Source organism: Heterocephalus glaber, unplaced genomic scaffold (assembly GCF_053883595.1).
Source record: "Heterocephalus glaber isolate CG9 unplaced genomic scaffold, H.glaber_assembly_v1.0 deba00001547, whole genome shotgun sequence".
In the NCBI taxonomy this organism is placed as follows: domain Eukaryota; kingdom Metazoa; phylum Chordata; class Mammalia; order Rodentia; family Bathyergidae; genus Heterocephalus; species Heterocephalus glaber.
In genome coordinates this window covers 1,147,568-1,166,677 of record NW_028258340.1, presented here as the reverse complement: position 1 = coordinate 1,166,677, position 19,110 = coordinate 1,147,568, and the positions used below count along the sequence as shown (strand labels likewise).

Here is a 19,110-nt window from a genome sequence, read left to right as displayed (position 1 = left end):
TTCTACCCTAATACGTTGTAAGTTCTCTCCTGGCTGCTCCCCATACGTGAACCCCTTGAGGACTAAGATTGTGTGTTATTCTAATTTTAGTATATGTGCTGCCAAAGCGAGCACTGTGTATCATCTGTAAATTTCCCCCGGTATGAAGTAAATTTATCTGCCCATCATTAACACTCAATTAGTATTTATTGAGTAAATGCTGTACATCCATTTTTATTGTACCATAGATTAGTTTGTGATTTGTATTTTCACCAAAAAGTAAAATGTTTTCCATGTTTTCATAATAATCATTTTATAATAGACATTAAATTTGTAACCAGTGATTTAATTATTTTCCCCATTGTAGCACTTGCGTGTTGCTCTGATTTTTCCTGTCTTAAAGCATTGTTTTACACAGGTTAGTAATTGGCACCATGACTGTGATGAGAGAAAACATTAGCCTTGACCTTAGCAGACCTGGGTTTGCATTACAGTGCTGTAACACCACATTCTGCTTTCTATCAGTTATTCATCTGTGAGTTTTATCTTCTCTGGTAGACTTAGCTCATACTGTTTCATCCTTAGATCCCCCCACACCAGGGTAGACAATAGTAGGCAGAGAAATATTAGATTGATTAACATATGGATCATGAATGAACAAATGGATAGATGATGGTACATTCTAAAGGAAGTTTCTCACTTGGTTTTTATTTTTGTTTCTCAGAGTTCAGATTCTTCATTTTATAAAGATCTAACCAAATAGAGATTCTTTAAACTTTTTGTTTATATGTGGTGCTGGCATCCTGCCTAGGGCCTTGTGTATAATAGGCAAGCCCACTGAGCTACACTTCCAGCCTTTGATGATAAGGAATTATAATTTATTCAACAAATATTTATCCCTGATTCTATACAACTGGGTCTATTGATAAACTAATGGAGAACCTTGTACCACGGAGTTTACATTTTAGTTAGAAAAGTAGAGGGCTGGGGATTTAGCTCAGTGGTGCCGCCGCCTGTCTTGCAAGCGCAAGGTCCCAAGTTCAATCCTTGGTACCAAAAAAAAAAGAAAGAAAGAAAAGAAAAGTAGATAATAAGCAATAGATATTAAATGGCACTGTAGAAGGTGATACATGCTATGAAAAGGAAAAATGTGTAGAATACAATAACTGTCTATGAATTATGTTTACTCTGGCTTCCTCTGTCCTGGCAATGGGAATACCCACCATACTTCCTTTTCTTTTAAGCTGGGAATATCCACTGGGCAAGAATAGAACTTAACACCAACTAATTTCTACAGCTTCCATATCTGGGAACTAAAACAAACCTTTGCCATGATCACAAAGGTTTCTGATAATCATGGAGCAGATCTTAAAGTCTGAATTCAAATCAGGTGTACCAGGCAGCCCTGAACTTTTACCTAGGCCCTGGTCACAGTATCTCTAACTGCCAAATTTGTAGAATTCCTGTAGGGTCCTTCTGTATCTTTTATGTTTAACTTAGACCATTCAACTTAGACCCAGATACTTTAGGCCTTCCTGAGAGGAATGAATGATTAAGAATGTGGCCTTAAAAAAAAAAAAAAAAAAGAGTATGGCCTTTGGAGCCAGACTTCTAGAATTCAAACCCTGGTTTCACCTCTGATTATGCTGGCTTGAAAAAGTTAGCCAACATCTTTAGGCCTGTTTCCATATCTATGCATGAAGATACTAATAGTACTCACTCAAAAATAGTGAAAAGCTAAGCACAGTGCCTAACAGTAAATAGTCAATGTTAGTGATACAAGTAGTAGTGGTTGTTTTTATTGTTCATATTATTGTTCCCTAGAGTCAATCTGACTTTTCTAATGGAAAGCCCTAGCATTCATCCGGCCACATTGAATAGAATAATCAAACATTTGAGGTTTAGATAGACAGCAGAAGGGTGGGGATCAGTCCAAATTCACATACAACTATACTGAAGTCGATAAATTTATAGACCACCATGAGTTTACTGTTAGGATAATATAAGTTTGACTATAAGAAAAATTAATTTTTTTAAACAAATTAAGCCAGGGATTTAGTTCAGTGGTTCTGCTGCCTGCCTCGCAAGCGCAAGGTCCCGAGTTCAATCCCCAGTACCAAAAAAAAAAAGTATAAAAAAGATATAAACACAGGAAAAGTTACCTAACACTGCAGTAACATCTCCTCTTAGACCTGCAGACCCTTAGGGATGAATGATCAGAAGGGCTGGTGGTCACTTTGGTGCTGAAGTTTAAGTGTACAGTGGCTGGAATGAGTTTTGTAAGCTAGCTTGAACCATTTATGACAATGTTTCTGTCACCAAGTTTTGAGCAAATTTTTCTGATGCTAACCATTTGTCTGGATGGATTATTGAGGATTGAGGACAACCAAATGTCTGCCCTGTGGCAGGACAAGAGCTGCTGAGAACGTGTACCAGGACTTTGTTGTTCCAGGCAGGTGTTATCTGTTCTTGAGGAGGAACACTGTTTTGTTTGGGAACAGCCCAATATCTCAGGGAAAAAGAAATATCTTAATTCCTAGATCAGTTTCTGGTGTTCGTTTTCAAGATTTTTATTCCATCTACCCTATCTGGTCCCATCCCCATCCCACAGAAACTCTCCTTATAAACATGCATGTGTAAGGATAGTATTTTCCCTTTAATGAATGTGTTTTTAGAAGTCTGTCCTCTTCACAGTTTCTGAAGACTATATAGAAAATTATTTCCCCCTTTAGAAGTAAATAAACCACAGTGAGATATTACTTCATACCTACTGGGGTGGCAATAGTAAGAAAGGAAAACAGTAATAATTTTGTTGGCAAGGATATAGAGAAATTGAAATCTTTGTGTATCGCCAGTGGAAATGAGAAATGATCCAGCTGTTGTAAAAAACTGTTTGGCAGTTTCTCAAAACATTCAACATAGAGTTAGTTACCTTATGAGCCAGCAATTCCACCCCTAGGTTCAATAATTCACTGGAAGGACTCTTAAGAATGCTGAAAAGCCATTATATTCACAGTTACAGCTTTATTACAGTAAAAATATACAGATTTAAAATCAGCTAAGGAGCCAGGCAGGCCTGTGATCCCAGCACTCAGGAGGGTGAGACAGGATTGCTGTGAGTTCAAGGCCAGCCTAGGCTGCGTAGTGAGTTCAAGGCCAGCGTGAACTACATAGCAAGACCCTGTCTCAAGAAGAAAAAACAAGGACCCCAGCAGGGTGAATGCATACCAATAATCTCAGCTACTCAGGAGGCTGAGGCAGGAAGATTCCAAGTTCACGGACAGCCTGGACAACTTAGCATGACCCTATCTCAAAATAAAAAATTTTTAAAAGTGCTTGGGGTATAGCTCAGTAGTAGGACACTTGCCTAGCATGCATGAGCCCTTGGATCCAGTCTCCAGTAAAAAAAAAAATCAGGTAAGGAAAAAGAAATATAGAGCATAATTCAGGAAAGATCAGGAGTATAGCTTCCACTCCTCTCCCAGGAATGCTGTGAAGATTATTTATTCCCCTTAGCAATAATGTGTAGTGATACACCAGAGTATTGTCAACCAGGAAAGTTCAACCAAACTTTGTTGTCAGACAAGTTATTGTAGGTTGACATGTAGATGCAGCTGATCTTCCATGTGGCTAGCCTTAGCCTCACGTTCCTGCAGACATCAGGCTGCTACCACATGGCCCAAACCCCCCACCATAAATCACGTTGTTAGTATAGACTAATTGACTTGGCCCAAGGCCTCCAGGTAAACAAAGACAACAACTCTTGAGCAGGACATTCAAAGGGCTTAGAGGTTACCTCTCAGGAGCTGGAACTAAAGGCCCAAACCTTTCTTTGGACAAGATCAATCCTTTACTGTACAATGTTCAAGAGATATGAAAACATAGATCTGTAGAAAAACTTCACAAATTTTCATAGCACCATTATTTCATAACAAACCTCTAAATGAAAAACACCCAAATGTCCATCAACTAGTGAATGGATATCTATGCAATGGAGTATTTTTTTGGCCATAAACAGATTGAAGTTATACTTGCTGGAAAACAGAGGAATATTAAAAACATGCTAGGTCAAAGAAAACAGCCACATCTTATATGGTTCCACTTACATGAAATGTCCAGAATGGGCAAATCTAGAGACGGACAGTTGATTAGTTGTTGCCTGGGGCCAGGGATGGGAACGGGATTAATTATAAATGAGGATGAGATTTATTTTGGGCAGTGATGAAAATGTTGTGGAATTAGGTAGTGGTGATGGCTGCACAGCTCTATCCATATACTGAAAACCATTGAAATGTACATTTAAAATGGATGAATTTTGTGGTGTGTAAGTTATGTCTCAGTAAAGCTGAGGATTTTTGTGTTATTTCAGTAAATAAATGTGATGACCACACTGTAACACATGTAGTGAAGTGTTTAGAGACACATGTATAAAAGCTGTTTTTAAGAGTATTCCCCACAATTAAACAGTATTATTTCAGTTAGAAAATAATTTTAACAAATTTTTAGTTGGGTGTGATAATCCAAGCTTCTAATACAGTACCAGCACTTGGGAGGCTGAGGCAGGAGGATTGAGTTTGAATTTGAGGCCTCATAGTGAGTTCAAGGCAAGCCTGAGCTACATGGCAAGACCCTGTCTCCAAAACCCAATGAATGGAGAAAGGAAAGAAGGGAGAGGGGAGGGAATTCTGTAAGAGTGGCATAATAGCTGGGGTGTGGTGGTGCACTCCTGTAATCCTACCACATTTGTTATTCTTTGGGTATCCTAAATTTGGAGTACACAAGATTAGAAGTCATTTCTGCAGTGGCACATGCCTGTAATCCCAGCACTTGAGAGGCTGAGGCAGTGGGATCACTGCTGGTTTAAGTGAGTTCAAGGCCAACCTGAACTACATAGCAAGACCCTGTCTCCCAAAAAAATGGCATAATGATACCTCCCTATCACTTTAAGTGGCTATGGCGGAAATAAATGAGATATATCCAAAGGCATTTTGTTTAATAAAATATAGCAGATTTATGTTTTAGAAAAAGGCAAATGGATACTGTATTTGGGCTGGAGATATATAGCTCAATGGTAGAGCACTTGCCTAGCATATGCAAGGCCCTAGGTTTGATCCCCAGTACTGCCAAAAAGGGGAAAAGTAAATAGGTATTTGATTGTCTTCAAAATCTGGTCATCATTTTGTCTTTGCCACCAAAATATATAAACTTCCAGTTATAAATACCACAGAATCATGTTTTCTGAAACTAGATGGATTTTATGGCAGAGTTTTCTAAGACACATTTCATTTTTCATATAAGTACCTAATTTTACCTGTGTATTTTCTTCTGAGTTACTCATATTTATGTCTCCACATTCTATAAATTTGACCTGAGAGAGCTTACTACTACTTCCTATTGCTACCAGTTTGTTTTTTGATTGTTTGGTTGGTTGGTTGATTGGTTGATTGATTGATTGATTGATTGATTGAGACAGGGTCTTGCTATCCCAACTCACTGTGTAGCCCAGGCTGGCCTTGAACTCGAAGCAATCCTCCAAACTCAGCCTCCTGAGTGCTGGGATTAAAGGCACATGCCACCACACCAGGCAGTTGCTTGGTTTTGAGACAGTTTCAATATGTTTACCAGGCTAAACTCAAACTCCTGATCCTCTTGCCCCAACTTCTCAAATAGCTGGGACTACCGGCAAACCACCACCATGCCCAGCTCTGGTAGTAACTTTGTGTCACACATTCATTCCCTTGAATAGAAAATCTTTTTGTTTTTTCCTCCCATATTTGTATCTGTTATTAAAGAGCAAACAGACACTGTGCCCAACACTTTTTATCTTTTACTAAATAATGCCTTTTACTAAGAAACAAGGAGGTGTAGAGTATGTGGAGATGGGAAAGGGATCTAGGAAAGGAGGGAAAGACAGAACGGGGAAGGGAGAGTAAAAATGATCAAGATATAAATATGTATGCGTACCAACTCCCCAAGAGGAATGTAATTACTATGTCACAAACATACATAAAAAATTTTAGCCAGGTATGGTGGCGCACACCTGTAATCCCAGTGCTCGGGATGCTGAGCCAGGAGGATTCCCATGAGTTCGAGGCCAGCCTGGGCTACATAGTGAGTTCAAGACCAGGCTGAACTACATAATGGGATCCTGTTTCACACAGAAATAAAAATAATAAATAATACCTTTTACTACTTGTTTTTTAAATGTCTGCCTGTTTCTCAGCCAAGTGATACTAAAAAGTACTCACAAAAGCATGTCTTGGGTTTTCATCATTCCTGTTTTCATAAAGCTTGTCAAATATATGGAAATTTGAATGATACAAATTTCAGTGTAATGTAACAAACTTCCAGTAAAACTGTCTGAAGCTGGGAGTAGAGGCTGTTGTAGGAGATGGTAGAGTTTTTGTCAGTGAAAGAATCTAGTATGTGGCTAGGTTGCCCCTAAACTGGAAGATAGAGGGAATGAAACTATAGAGGTAATTCAGGCACTATAGAGGAAAATCAAGCAATAATAAATGTGAGGCTAGATTAGACTTAGAATTATACCTCATCCCTGGAGTTCTTTATCCTGTGAAATTAGCTTAAATGGAATCTGCTTTGTTAAAGCGTTGATGGTTGCCAGTGTTCTTTTAGGTGTAGAATCTCTCAATCTAAGGAAACATGTCTAGTTTCACATTCCTGCTGTCTTTATTCACATCCAGAGTCATTCTCTCTGTTCAGTTACCAAAAACCCAACACATAGGTAATTGAGCAGAGTGGCCTCCAGCTGCAGGCTTCCAAGAGTTGAGACTTGACTTTGACCATGAGAATTCCCATACTGTCCTTAAAAACAAATCCTTTTGCTTACCTCTCTTCTACATAAATATGTAAGTCTCCCCCCACCCATATTTTAACCCTTTGGAAGGAAAGCTGTAACATTGTAATTATAACAAAGGACAATTAAATCTAAATGAAGCACAAGAGTGTAGCCATCATGGACCAGATTCTTCCTACTGTGCTATGAATAGTCAATGTGTGGTCCATTGTAATTCTAAATAAATGTGTTAAATATATGAATGGCAGAATACTATAAACTTAATTTCAGAATGTCTATAACCATACTGTCCAATAGAACTTCTCCAGTGATGGATGATGTATCTATACTGTCCAGTATGATTGAAATGTGGCTAGTGTGACTGAGCTAAATTTTTCAATGGAAGGCCAAGCATGGTGGCACATGCCTGTAATCCCAGCATTCTGGAGGCTGAGGCAGGATTGCCATGAGTTCCAGGCCAGCCTGGGCTACATAGTGAGTTCAAGGCCAGCCTGAACTACATAGCAAGACCCTGCCTCAAAAGTAAGCAAATAAATAAATAATAAATTTTTCAGCGTATATAGTTTTAATAAATTTTTGTGTGGTACTGGGCATTGAACCCAGGGCTGTCCACACACTAAGTGCTCTAGCACTGAACTATACTCCTCAGCCCAATTTTAATAAATTTAAATTTAAATGGCCACTCATGGCTAGTTGGCTAAGGTGTAGGGAGCTCAGCTCTATAAGAACAGTTTCAAGAGGTCAGGTTATTTAGACATTGGAGTTCCTGTGACTTTCTTTTTCTTTAGAACCAGTGGATGCTCTGGCAGTAATATTGCTTTTTCTTTCATTTGTTCAGAAGTATTTTCTGAGCAACTGCTTGTTCAATAGTTGATGCCAATGCCAAAATAAATGACACAGCTTTTGTCTTTAAGATCTATGGCCAAGGTGGCACTGCCCCTGCCTTGCAAGCTCAAGGTCCTGAGTTTGATCCCCAGTAAAGGGGGAGGGGAGATCTATGGTCAAGGATTTGACAATTATTATGCTCTTAAGTGCAGTATGAAAAGTACCACTATAAAAGTATATATAGGGTGATGTGGACCCAGAGAAAAGACGACATAGCTAAGTCAGAAAGGATTCTCAGAAAAGCTGAAGGCTGTTAATGTTTGAGCTCAAACCTTGACGGAAGAGTTTGACATTTTCTTACTCCTTTTTTTTCAGGAGCAAATTTCCTGGGTTATGTATAAAGCATTTGTCATGGTTAATTTAGGACCAGCCTTTGCTTCCTATAGGCTCTGTTTAAGCTCAGAGACATAGAGCTTCCCCTGTCTCCCCTCAACCCTGCTGTCTTGACACATCCTTTCTTCTTCTTTTTTTTTTTTAGTTCTTTTATTGGCACATTTTAGGTATACAGTTCGTTTACATTTATCATTGGGTGTTTGTACCTGTGCATGATGTATCTTGGTTCTTATTTTTTTCCCCATTACCTGTGCACCCTTCACCCCCTCCACCCTATTTACATAGATTTCATTTCCATTTTTTTTTCTTTTCTCATAGTTTTTCCTTTCCCCTTCCCCTCCCTTCACTCCTTCGTCTTCGGACCTTTTTTCCTATTTCAAATTATCAATTATTCATTTTAATCATTTTAACCCTTATTTACACTATCAGTTTCTCACACTAGAGAAACTATTCGTATTTACACATGTGTGTCCTATTTATTTCACTTAAGATTATGGCCTTGATATGCATCCATTTAGCTATAGATGACATGTTTTCTTCTTGCAGTGCTCCGTGAAAAGCTGCATCACTGCCTTCCATGTCACCTGTGCCTTTGAGCACAACCTAGAGATGAAGACCATCCTAGGTGAGGGGGATGAAGTAAAGTTCAAGTCTTACTGCCTCAAGCATGGCCAAAACAGGCAGAAACCAGGGGAGATTGAGTACCCCCACCACAGAGCTGCCGAGCAGAGCCAGGCCAAAAGTGAGAAAACCAGCCTTCGGGAACAGAAGCTTAGGGAGCTGGAGGAGGAGTTCTATACCTTGGTCCAAGTGGAAGATGTGGCAGCAGAGCTGGGGCAGCCCACACTAGTTGTGGACTTTATCTATAACTACTGGAAACTAAAGCGCAAAAGCAACTTCAACAAGCCATTATTTCCTCTAAAGAAGGATGAAGAAAATGGCCTTGTACAGCCAAAAGAGGAAAGTATTCACACTCGCATGCAAATGTTTATGCATCTACGGCAGGACTTGGAAAGGGTAAGGTGATGAGCTCTGATTACTCAGTAGATCTCATCTGCATGGAAATGGAGGACCTATTTCCAGTTTAAAAATATCCCAGCTCAGGGCTGGGATTTAGTTCAGTGGTGCTGCTGCCTACCTTGTAAGCACAAGGTCCTGTGTTCCATCCCAGGTAGCAAAAAAAAAAAAAAAAAAAATGGGGAGGAAGAAAAATAGCCCAGCTCAATTTGGTGTGGGCTTCTGTGTCTCTGCTTATCTTAAGATTTCACAGTGGCCCCAGACATTGGCCTCTGTTTAAATTTTCAGAGATACAGTACAGAGATTGGAGAGGCCTCACATATATGCTCGGAACTATAAATTTAAAATAAATCCTCATTCGATTTATATTTTATTCACTGTTGAGCCTAGATTGGCTCAGCTATGGTTTAGTGATATACTTATAAACTGCTGGCAACAGAAAATGAATTCTGTTTTTCATGTTTGGCACTATGGACATTTTGGGCTGGATAATTACTTGTTGTGGGGTGCTACCCTTTGTTGGAAGGGGCATTGTAGGATGTTTAGCAGTTATTGTTGGCCTTTACCCACTAGGTACCAAAAGCACTACCCATACCCACCCAATTCTGACAACCAAAAATGTCTCCAAATTACTACATGCCCCGCCTGGGGATCAAAATAGTCCCTGCTTGAGAGCCACTATACCAGATAATTACACTCAAGATATATTTATCAGGTATCTATTAACTTGGGTACTACAGGGGTTCAATGATAAATTAGGTGCTATGTTTACCTTAGAGAAATTTATAATTAAGTATAATTATAGAAATGGCTTAATGTTTTGTGTCTGCTACCAAAATTTGAAAAAGAACTAATGGATTTGGCTCACTTTTAAAAATTTAAGACACAAATATATAGCACCTCCTATTATTACTATTATTACCAATACTGTTCTAAGCATTTTATAAATATTCATTTCATCCTCATATGCTGTGAAAAACTTTTTTTCATCCCTATTTACAGGTGGGGCACAGAAAGGTTGAGTAACTTGTCCACTTGAGTATGAGAGAGTAAGAACTTCATATTTGTAGCTGTGGAAATGTGACTAAACTGAAAGTGTGAGCAAAAAGCCACTTCCAGTTTTCCCAACAGACTTCTTTTGCTGGTCCATCTTCTGCTGGTCTCATTGGAAAATTATAGTGGAGCCAGCATTGCTGTCATTTGTACTGAGGGACCTAAAGGGAATGTTGAATTGTTAAACCATCATTCTGTCTTCCCAGCCTGACTGTGGACATAAATACTGATCTCATGACACTGTAGGGAGAGTAGATTTCAGAAGACGGCTTTGGAGCATTTTGTGCCGCTGATTATTACAGGAACCATACCCCTATGATCAACTATGCTGTGTGAATTCCTGTGAAGTGGCTCTCAGTCTGCAGCTCTTAAAGGGTCCTGTCTTCTCTCCTCACATCCACCCCTACCTGATCTTAGTCATCTTTATTTTAGCTAAACAATTTCACTTGTCAGGTTTGCTTAACATTACAAACATTTCTGTTTGCTGGGGATTGGGCTTTCAGGTCCGAAATCTGTGCTACATGATAAGCAGGAGAGAGAAGCTGAAACTATCACACAGCAAAATACAGGAACAGATCTTCAATTTGCAGGCCCAGCTTCTTAACCAAGAAATTGGTGAAGGTAACCTGTGTGTTAATATCTTTCTAGCAAATATATAAACTCTGATTACATCCTATTTTAACTGTTTAAATTGTTCCACTGAAACATCTTTAAAATTTCTTGTCTTAGTTATTTTCTCATCACTGGGACATAATACCTGGCACCTACCACTTAAAGAGCAGTTTATTTTGGTTCAAAGTCTGTGGAGGTTTGGGTCCATAGTTGGCTGGCTACAAGGCAGGGCAACATGGTAAAGGAGGCTTGCTCATGGCATGGCAGTCAAGAAGCAGAGAGTGATCAAGAGAGGCAGAAGGGAGATACATCCTTGCAGGTCATGACCCCAGTGATCCACCTTCTCCACCAGGCTTTACCTCCCAGTATCACATTTACCTATAAATTCATCAGTAGACTAATCCACTGATAAGTATCACACTCCCATGATCCAGTCACCTCCCAAAAGCCCCACCTATGAGCAGGTGAGGCTTTGGGAGAACATCTGAATATAAACCATAACATTCTGCCCTGGCCCCCAGAAGACTCATGTGCATCTCTATGCAAAATGCTTTTGGTCCATCTCTAAGGGTTGCCAAGGTCCTACCCATTTTAGCATTGCTAAAAAGTCTTAAATCAAAAATCTCCTCTGAGATTTAAGGCAAATCCTTAGCTGTAAGCCCTATAAACATAAAGTTAAACACTTCCAGCATACAAAGGCACAGGATAAACATTCCCACTCCAAAAGGTAGAAATAGGAAAATAGAAAAGAATGAGATCAAAGCAATAACTCAAATCCAGCAAGGCAAACATTAAATCCAGTATTTCTGCCTGGTGTGGTGGCGCACACCTGTAGTCCCAGCACCTGGGAGGCTGAGGCAGGAGGATGACTGCAAGTTTGAGGCCAGCTTGGACTACATAGTGTGTTCAAGGCCAGCCTGAACTACACAGTGAGACCCTGTCTAAAAAAACAAACATAAATTAAATACATACATCCTGTAGTTCCTTGTCCGGCACCTGGGGCAATCTGTGATCAAGATGTGAACTCCACAGTTAATGATAACTTAAATATTTATTTTCTTCAAAATATATCTATGAAATACTTTGAAAAGTAGAGAATCCGTTTTATTACAATCCATATGTATCAATTGATAGTAATTTTAAAAGTTGTATATATAATCATGAAATCATAAACATTTAGCTACTCAGTTATTGTCAATATTAATATGATTTGAATAAAATAATGTGCTAGAAAAAAGTGAATTCCAAAGAGCTTGGGTGGCCCCATCCTTATAGCACTCTCTGTGGTTATAGCCCTCATGGCCTCCCTCTTGGGCTGGCTTTGCTCACCCCTTGTGGCTTTCCTCAGATGTTCCACATTCCTGTCTTTTCCAACATCCTGGGGTCTCCACTGCACTTTCAGCTTCACACTTACAGCTTTACACACTGCCCTCTCAGGGGCACACTGTCTGGCCTCTCAGGTCTTCTTAAATCTGGGTGGAAGCCTCCCTGAGCCTATAACTCTTCTATTCTGCATGTGCCTAAAACCAGCACCATGTGGATGATGCCAAGGTCTGCCACCAACTGGAGCAGTAGCTAAGCCATTTTGCATCTTGCTGGTGGTTGCAGAGGCCTCAGTACCTGGATGGCTAAGCATGGTGAACTGAATCGGGGAAATCAATTCTTAGTCCCTAGGCTGCTGCCAGTCTGCAGCATGGTACCCTGGGGCTCTCTGCTCAAAGTAAAGTCTTTCACCTTTGCAATTTTGGTCCCTCAAAGGGTGGAGCATTGCTGGTTCCTCACGTTCTCTCAAGGTATTTTTCCTGTTGTGTGATTCCAAAGTACTTGGCTTCTTTTTAATGCTAATTTTTTCAGCAACCCCTTTCTCCTTTGCTCCATCTTTGCGGGGCCCAACTTTAACCAGAGCTTCCTTTCTGGCCAAACTCAAAACTTTTTAAATCATTCTGTTGGGCAGTCTGCTCTTGATTCTTAATGTAGAGCTGTCTAAAAGCCCCCCAAAGTACCCAAGCCACAGCCCGAATGTTTGGCTTCCTTGAAATTCCTTTGCCAGGTTAATTAGTCTGCCACCCTTAATCTCAGTCTCCCACAAAGTCTCTGGACATAAGCAAAATGCTGCCAGAAGATAACACACATGGCCTGGAGTCCAACTGCCAATGGAGTCCTTCCCACCTGAAACTTCTTGAGCCTGGTCTTTTCCAGCTGCGTTACAGCCAACATTCTGGTCCTCTGAGCTCCAACCAGAATCTCCCGTCAAGCTTGGCTCACAGCTTTTCTAGGGCTCCTTCAGCTGGCATCTCCAAACCTTTCCAAACTCCTCATGCAAGCCACTTCCGAAGACCACATGGTCAGGTAGCATCACTGCAACAATCCCACTTCTCTGATACCAAAATCTGTTCTTACTTTCTCATCACTAAGGCACAATATCCAACACCCACAATTTAAATGAGGAGAGGTTTATTTTGGCTCATAGTTTGTAGATTTCAGTCCTGTGCTGTCTCCAAGACAGGGCAACATGACAAAGGAGTGTGGCAAAGGAGGCTTGTTTATGGTATGGCAGAAAGCAGAGAGTGATTGAGAGAAGATAGGAGATATGCATTTCCAGGCCTTGACCCCAGTTACCCATCTCCTCCACCAGGCTTCATTCTCCAATATCACACTTAGCTATAAACTCATTAGTGGACTAATCCACTGATAAGTATCATGCCCCCATGATCCAATAACCTCCCAAAAGCCCCACCTGTGAGCAGATGACGCTTTGAGGGAATATCTAGATATAACCCATATTAGCTCAATTGCTTCAGTCCAATCTTGGTATTTACGTAGCCTATTTCATTATCAACTCAAGCAATCCTACAGTAGGGGTAGGGGAGTTGCAGGTCTAGGGCACATAATTTAGATCCCATACAGACGTTTGAAGCCATTAGTTAGAGCCATGAAGTTAATCTGTAATTATCAAATTCATTTAGAAATTGATAGAATTGAATTTCAGTTTCCAGAACACAATTCCAAGGCTATTCATCTTAATAATCTATTAAATCTTTAGCCAGGATCTAGTTCTTGCATTTTCATTTAATTGCTAATATTTGTTGAGCACCTGCTAGGGATTAAGAACTAAGCTAAATTATAGAACAGTCAGCAAGACAGAATCTCTGCAGAGTACACTGCCCACTTGTTGGAGAGATGGGTGAGAATAATTAGAGTGTCAAAATCATGGCTGCTTGGCTGGAAAAATGACAGTCATGTCCAGTGACACCTGCAACTTCACTGTGTCTTATTTAAAAAAACAAAGGTAAGAAGCAGACCCTGAACAACTATGGGCCACTGGGCAGGATGTGCAGAATCAGCTCTTGGCAGGGGCCAGCCATAGAGCAAGAGAGACACTGAGTAATGAGGTGTCAGGTAGGCATCAGAGGCTCTGGGATATTTGTGTCAAGGGCAGTGTGACTGGCAAAATAACTAAAGGAGAACAGGGAAGAGCCCTTGCATGCCAAGGAGATTGGCACAGCCTTGTGGCTTCTGATTGCAGGCTCATTATGGCTTGCAGCATCAGCAGGTGGCAGGCCCTGGCAGAGATGAAGGCTGTGGATATTTAAAATGGACCCTTCCCAAATACATACAGCCTCTTGGGGGTATCTAAGAGCTTGCCTCTTTAATTCTCACTTTTGTGAGACTATGGTAAGATGATAATGGGCAACCGTCAAGTCCGTAAGCAAGGAGGAACTGTTCGGTAGTGTTTTATTCTTTCTTTCTAGTTTCCGAGCACTCAAAATAATAGAAGAAGACTTACTCTAATTGATCATAGGGTGACATAAATGACTGTCAGTACTCCCCAGGCCAAGCTCATAATCGACTAGTTGTAACCCTCCTGGTTTCACCACTATAAACCCCCCACCACCCCTGCAAAAAAAAAAAATCTTCCCCATACCATTATGGAATGGTCATTTATAGTCAGGAAATTATTCTAGGGTAGGGGCATAACATTGGCAGAAACTGCCTACCGCTTCTAATGCCAGGCTAAAACACAATCTATTTTTCCCTCACCAAACCCTGTGCTATTTCTGTGGTGGTATATTTGATTTGTTTTAGTAAGGCCAGGAGAGAAGGAAGGGAAGGATCTGAAATGTCTACTTGAGACACATTGTCAGCACTGTGCATTACTCATGCACGCATACACACAGCCATTCAAGTAGAGCCTCTTCTAAACCACTATTGGTGACCTTCTTTTCAGAAATGAAAGAGACAGAGATGAGGATGCAGGAGGCAGCACGCTATTCTTTGTGATAATTTTACAGACTGGAAAGTATGGATGAAGATGTTGGGAGCTATGGAACAACAGTGTGGCATTACTGAGTGTTTCATCTGTAGCACTCTAGGCCTCATCCTCTAGTTTAACTCAGTCCACCTGCTACTCCCATGAGGTATTATGGGTTTCAAAAAACAGTGCTCCTTAGATATTTGCTGGGAACAGTAGATACATGACTCTGCCATAATAAGTATGTATGCTATTATTAAAACATTTGTTAAAATAAATCTTTCTTTTTGATCTCAGGACTTCCTTTGACAAATACACTAGAAAACTCATTGTTTTACCCACCACCAAGAATTACCTTAAAGTTAAAAATGCCCAGATCAACCCTGGAAGACTCCAGAAACAGCTCCACAGAAGCTGACCACCGACCCTACTCTCCTGACAGCAGCTCCCCTGGTCCCACTAAAAGAAACATGCAGGTGCCTTCGGAGCCTCTAGAAATGAAAGTGAAATCGCATTCAAGACATCCACTAGAGAGCAAGAGTAACTGTTTGCTGGCCAGTCTTAGTTATTCTCAGAGTGAAGCAAAGGATTCCAGTCCTGCTCGGAGAGCTCCATCTTCAGAGTTCTATCTTGGGCAGTCACTGGGGAAGCCTCTAGCCCTTCAAGCTGCCCTCCATGGACAGTCTTCCATTGAGAATGGGAAAAATGAGCCTAACCCCAAGTTTGCCAAATCCAATGGCCTAGAGGGTAGCTGGTCTGGGAATGTCACCCAAAAAGAAACCTCAAGTGAGGTGTTCTGTGACCAAGAGTCCATGCTCAGTTCCCACTTGGCCAGTCAGGGTACCTTTAGAAAATCCACCATAGAACACTTTAGCAGGTCCTTTAAAGAGGCCACCAACAGGTGGGTGAGGACCTCTGAGGACCTTCAGTGCTGTGTGAAGCCAACCAAGAGTGTGAGCCCTAAAGAACAGTTCTGGGGTAGGCAGCTTCTCAGACGGTCTGCAGGGAAAGCTTCATATCAGGAAAATGATGGATATTGTCCAGATTTGGAATTAAGTGATTCAGAAGCTGAAAGTGATGGGAACAAAGAAAAATCCAGGGTAAGAAAAGATAGCTCAGATAGGGAAAATCCTCCCCATGATTCTAGACGGGATTGTCATGGTAAAAGCAAGACACATCCTCTTTCCCATAGTTCAATGCAAAGGTGATTAGAAACTCCCAAAGACAACCCAACCTTTGCCTTTGCCCATGTATTGGGGGAAATCTATACACCAAAAGGGTTCTAGCATATATTAGGAGAAATTGCAGGGAAAAGGATGAAATTTTCCATAATAAATTGGCTTACAGTTTTTGAAAAGGTTTCAAGTCTAGTTTTTACAAGCACATTACAAGAATTGCAGATTGTCCAGAGGCTGGTTTGTCAGAGGCTATTGGGAACCACTGGGCCCAGAGTATTTACTCAATAAATACTTCAGGGCAGCTTTCCAGTTAATATCACAATGAGTTTATGTATTGAGAGTCTTTGCATTCATTGTTAATGGATTTGCAAGAGACTGATTATCTTACACTAAAACTACTTATCTTTTGCAGCTACAGCATGTAGCTCACAGAGGTCCTTCTAGAAAGTTTCTAACTCCATGGTGACTTTAAGGGACAGACCAGGAGACAGACATTCTCAGATACTGTCAAACTCACTACTCTCTTCCTTTGCTCTGCACAAGGTTGAGTTCTTTTCACAGTATCATAACTTAACAAGACACTTCTCCTATTACTTATAAGTGTCCAGTGCCTGTTCCTAGACCTGTTTGTTGGGGACACAGACATAACTCACCCAGCTAACAAGCATAAAAGGCTAACTTGTGGATAGTGTTTACAAAAGTACTACTTCCAAGGAAAATGCTTTGATTTTCTCTGTTTAGGCATTTGTAAGAATCCCAGAGCCTTTCCCAAAGTGAGACCATTTCTAGGATATTTGTACCAGGTCAGGGTTTTGTGTTGTTTTCAAATAAGTTTGACTAAAATAAGTTTGGCTGACAATTTTTGTATACCTGCTTTAATGTTTATAAAATTTTTATTGAGGTATAATTAAAATATGCACAGAGGTTAAGTATTCTTGCTTTAATTTTGAAACAGATTTTTATTATCAAACAGAATTTGAAAGCATGTGTTTTAACACATGGATATAATTTAGCTTTGTATCAATTTTGAATCTGAGGCAGTTTCCCAAACAAAACGGCTGGAGCCATTTTTCAGAAGTTGTTTATACCCTGTTCTCAAATGATCAGCCTTGATTAATTTCTGGAGGAAGAGAATAATTACATTTCATGGGGAGGGCATAAAACATGTCTGCTTCCATTTAAGAAAGGGGGAAAAGTTGAAGTTTTTAAAATGTGAAGCAGACTATAATTATCAGCTCTCTTCTTCTTAGCCTTAAATTAATATTCTCTTTCTTCTAGTTTGGGAAAGTGTAGTGGAAATTTTGATACAAAAAAGACCATTTCCAATTTTTGAAGTTTCTTACTGGAAAAACAGTCCCATTGCAGTAGGTGCCAGTGGAGGCAGGGGCCCTCTTTCCACCCACAGGGAAGAAAGACTGGGCAGTTTTCCTCTCCCCCCACTTTTGTTCTTGTAGCCTTGTTAATGGGTTCTTTGCTTTTTGTTTTCTCATTTTCTAAAAACTGTATTTTGCCTCTCCTTTGGCTCTATCTTCAAAATGTTTTTCTTTTGTGCCTATGTACATGTGAACGTGACGTAACATATGTGCTAGGTGTCCTGTATTTTGTTTGAAAAAATGAGAATTTCCTGTATTCATACACTAGGCTTCTGTGCTTTTCCTTTGTGTTCTCCTGAGGTAAACATTAATTTGGCACTCATAGTAATAATTATAATAGAGCTGTGTTGTAAACTGCTTATGTTATAGGTCAGTGTGGTAGCCTATGTCCTTTCATGCCTTTCAAGTCTGAATGAGTGAGAGGAAAAGAAAACATCAAAACAGTGTGCTTCAGCCAAATTCCATATGTAATGCCATTGGGGAGAGAATGGACTAAAATATCATTCCAGTCAAGGAAATGTAGTGGTAATGTTTTTACAGGATTTTCCTAGTTAAATGAAGGAGCCTTCAGTTGTATACATTTCAGTTGCCCCAAAATGCATTTGTTACATTTTGTTGTATTACCTCTTAACCTTGTTTCTTATTTTTTTTTATTTTGTCTTTATAGTCCAGTTTTCCAAGATAAACTCAAGTCTTTTTCAAATGTCACCTTTTTACCAATGCTTTTTCATTAAATTATGAAAACTGCTAACTACTGTCAGTGTGGTAATTTTTTACTTTGGCATTTTGGTTTTAGAAAATCTTACATTTGTTCCCTTTATATTGAAAAAAATCATAGTCACTAAACAAAACAAGTGGATGTTAGGGGGGAAAGGAGGAATTGAATGTTTAGAAGCACAGATTCATAATTCATGTCAATACCAGGGACCAAAGAGAACTCAGGGCATTTGGGCTTTACCCAGAAATGATGAAAAAATAAAGCCCTGAGGATCATCATTAAAAATCACCAAGGATGGCCGGAGATTTAGCTCAGTGGTGCTGCCACCTGCCTCGCAAGCACAAGGTCCTGAGTTCAATCCCCAGTACCAAAATAATAGTAAATAATAATAATAATAATAATAATATGCCCTCTTTGGGCCAGGGATTTAGCTCAGTGGCGCCGCCGCCTGCCTCCCAAGCGCAAGGTCCTGAGTTCAGTCTCTGGTACTAAATAAATAAATGTACAAAGTTCAGAAGGCTTAGTAAATTGGGCATCACTTAAGTACATAATTTTTACAATATTCATTCTAGGGGTCCTGTGAGTATAGTAATGTCATAGAAATCATGTGGTGGTGTGGAAGGACTTTGAGGGCATCATAAACATTTTCATGATATTTGAGAAATACATTTGCCAAAGGTCATTGGGTAAATCAGTAGTGAAGATAGGCAGAAAAGGTGAGGCACGCTTGCTCACCCTCTCTCCCTCTCTCTACCTTTTTTTCTTTCTCCTCCCTCTTCCCCCTTCTCCCCCTTCCAACCCCTTGCCCCTTTTCCCTCTCCCTCACTTGTTAAAGGATGACTGATTTTTTTTCCTGGTAAAATGTTCTAGAGAACTGAAACTACAAATATATCCTG

At 40.1% G+C, this 19,110-nt stretch overlaps 1 protein-coding gene across 35 annotated transcripts in view; it reads left to right on the top strand.

Annotated features, from left to right (window-relative positions):
• Positions 1-18,247, top strand: part of Jade3 (jade family PHD finger 3) — a 150,633-nt gene extending 132,386 nt beyond the window's left edge. For all 35 annotated transcript variants that reach the window (XM_087189959.1, XM_087189952.1, XM_087189947.1 and 32 more), the window contains 3 exons: positions 8,558-9,028; positions 10,585-10,702; positions 15,243-18,247. In XM_087189959.1, coding sequence (XP_087046085.1) covers positions 8,558-9,028; positions 10,585-10,702; positions 15,243-16,153 — 1,500 coding nt within the window. In that variant the 3' untranslated portion in view covers positions 16,154-18,247. The remainder of the gene's footprint in view (positions 1-8,557; positions 9,029-10,584; positions 10,703-15,242) is intronic.
• Positions 18,248-19,110: the final 863 nt, after the last annotated feature.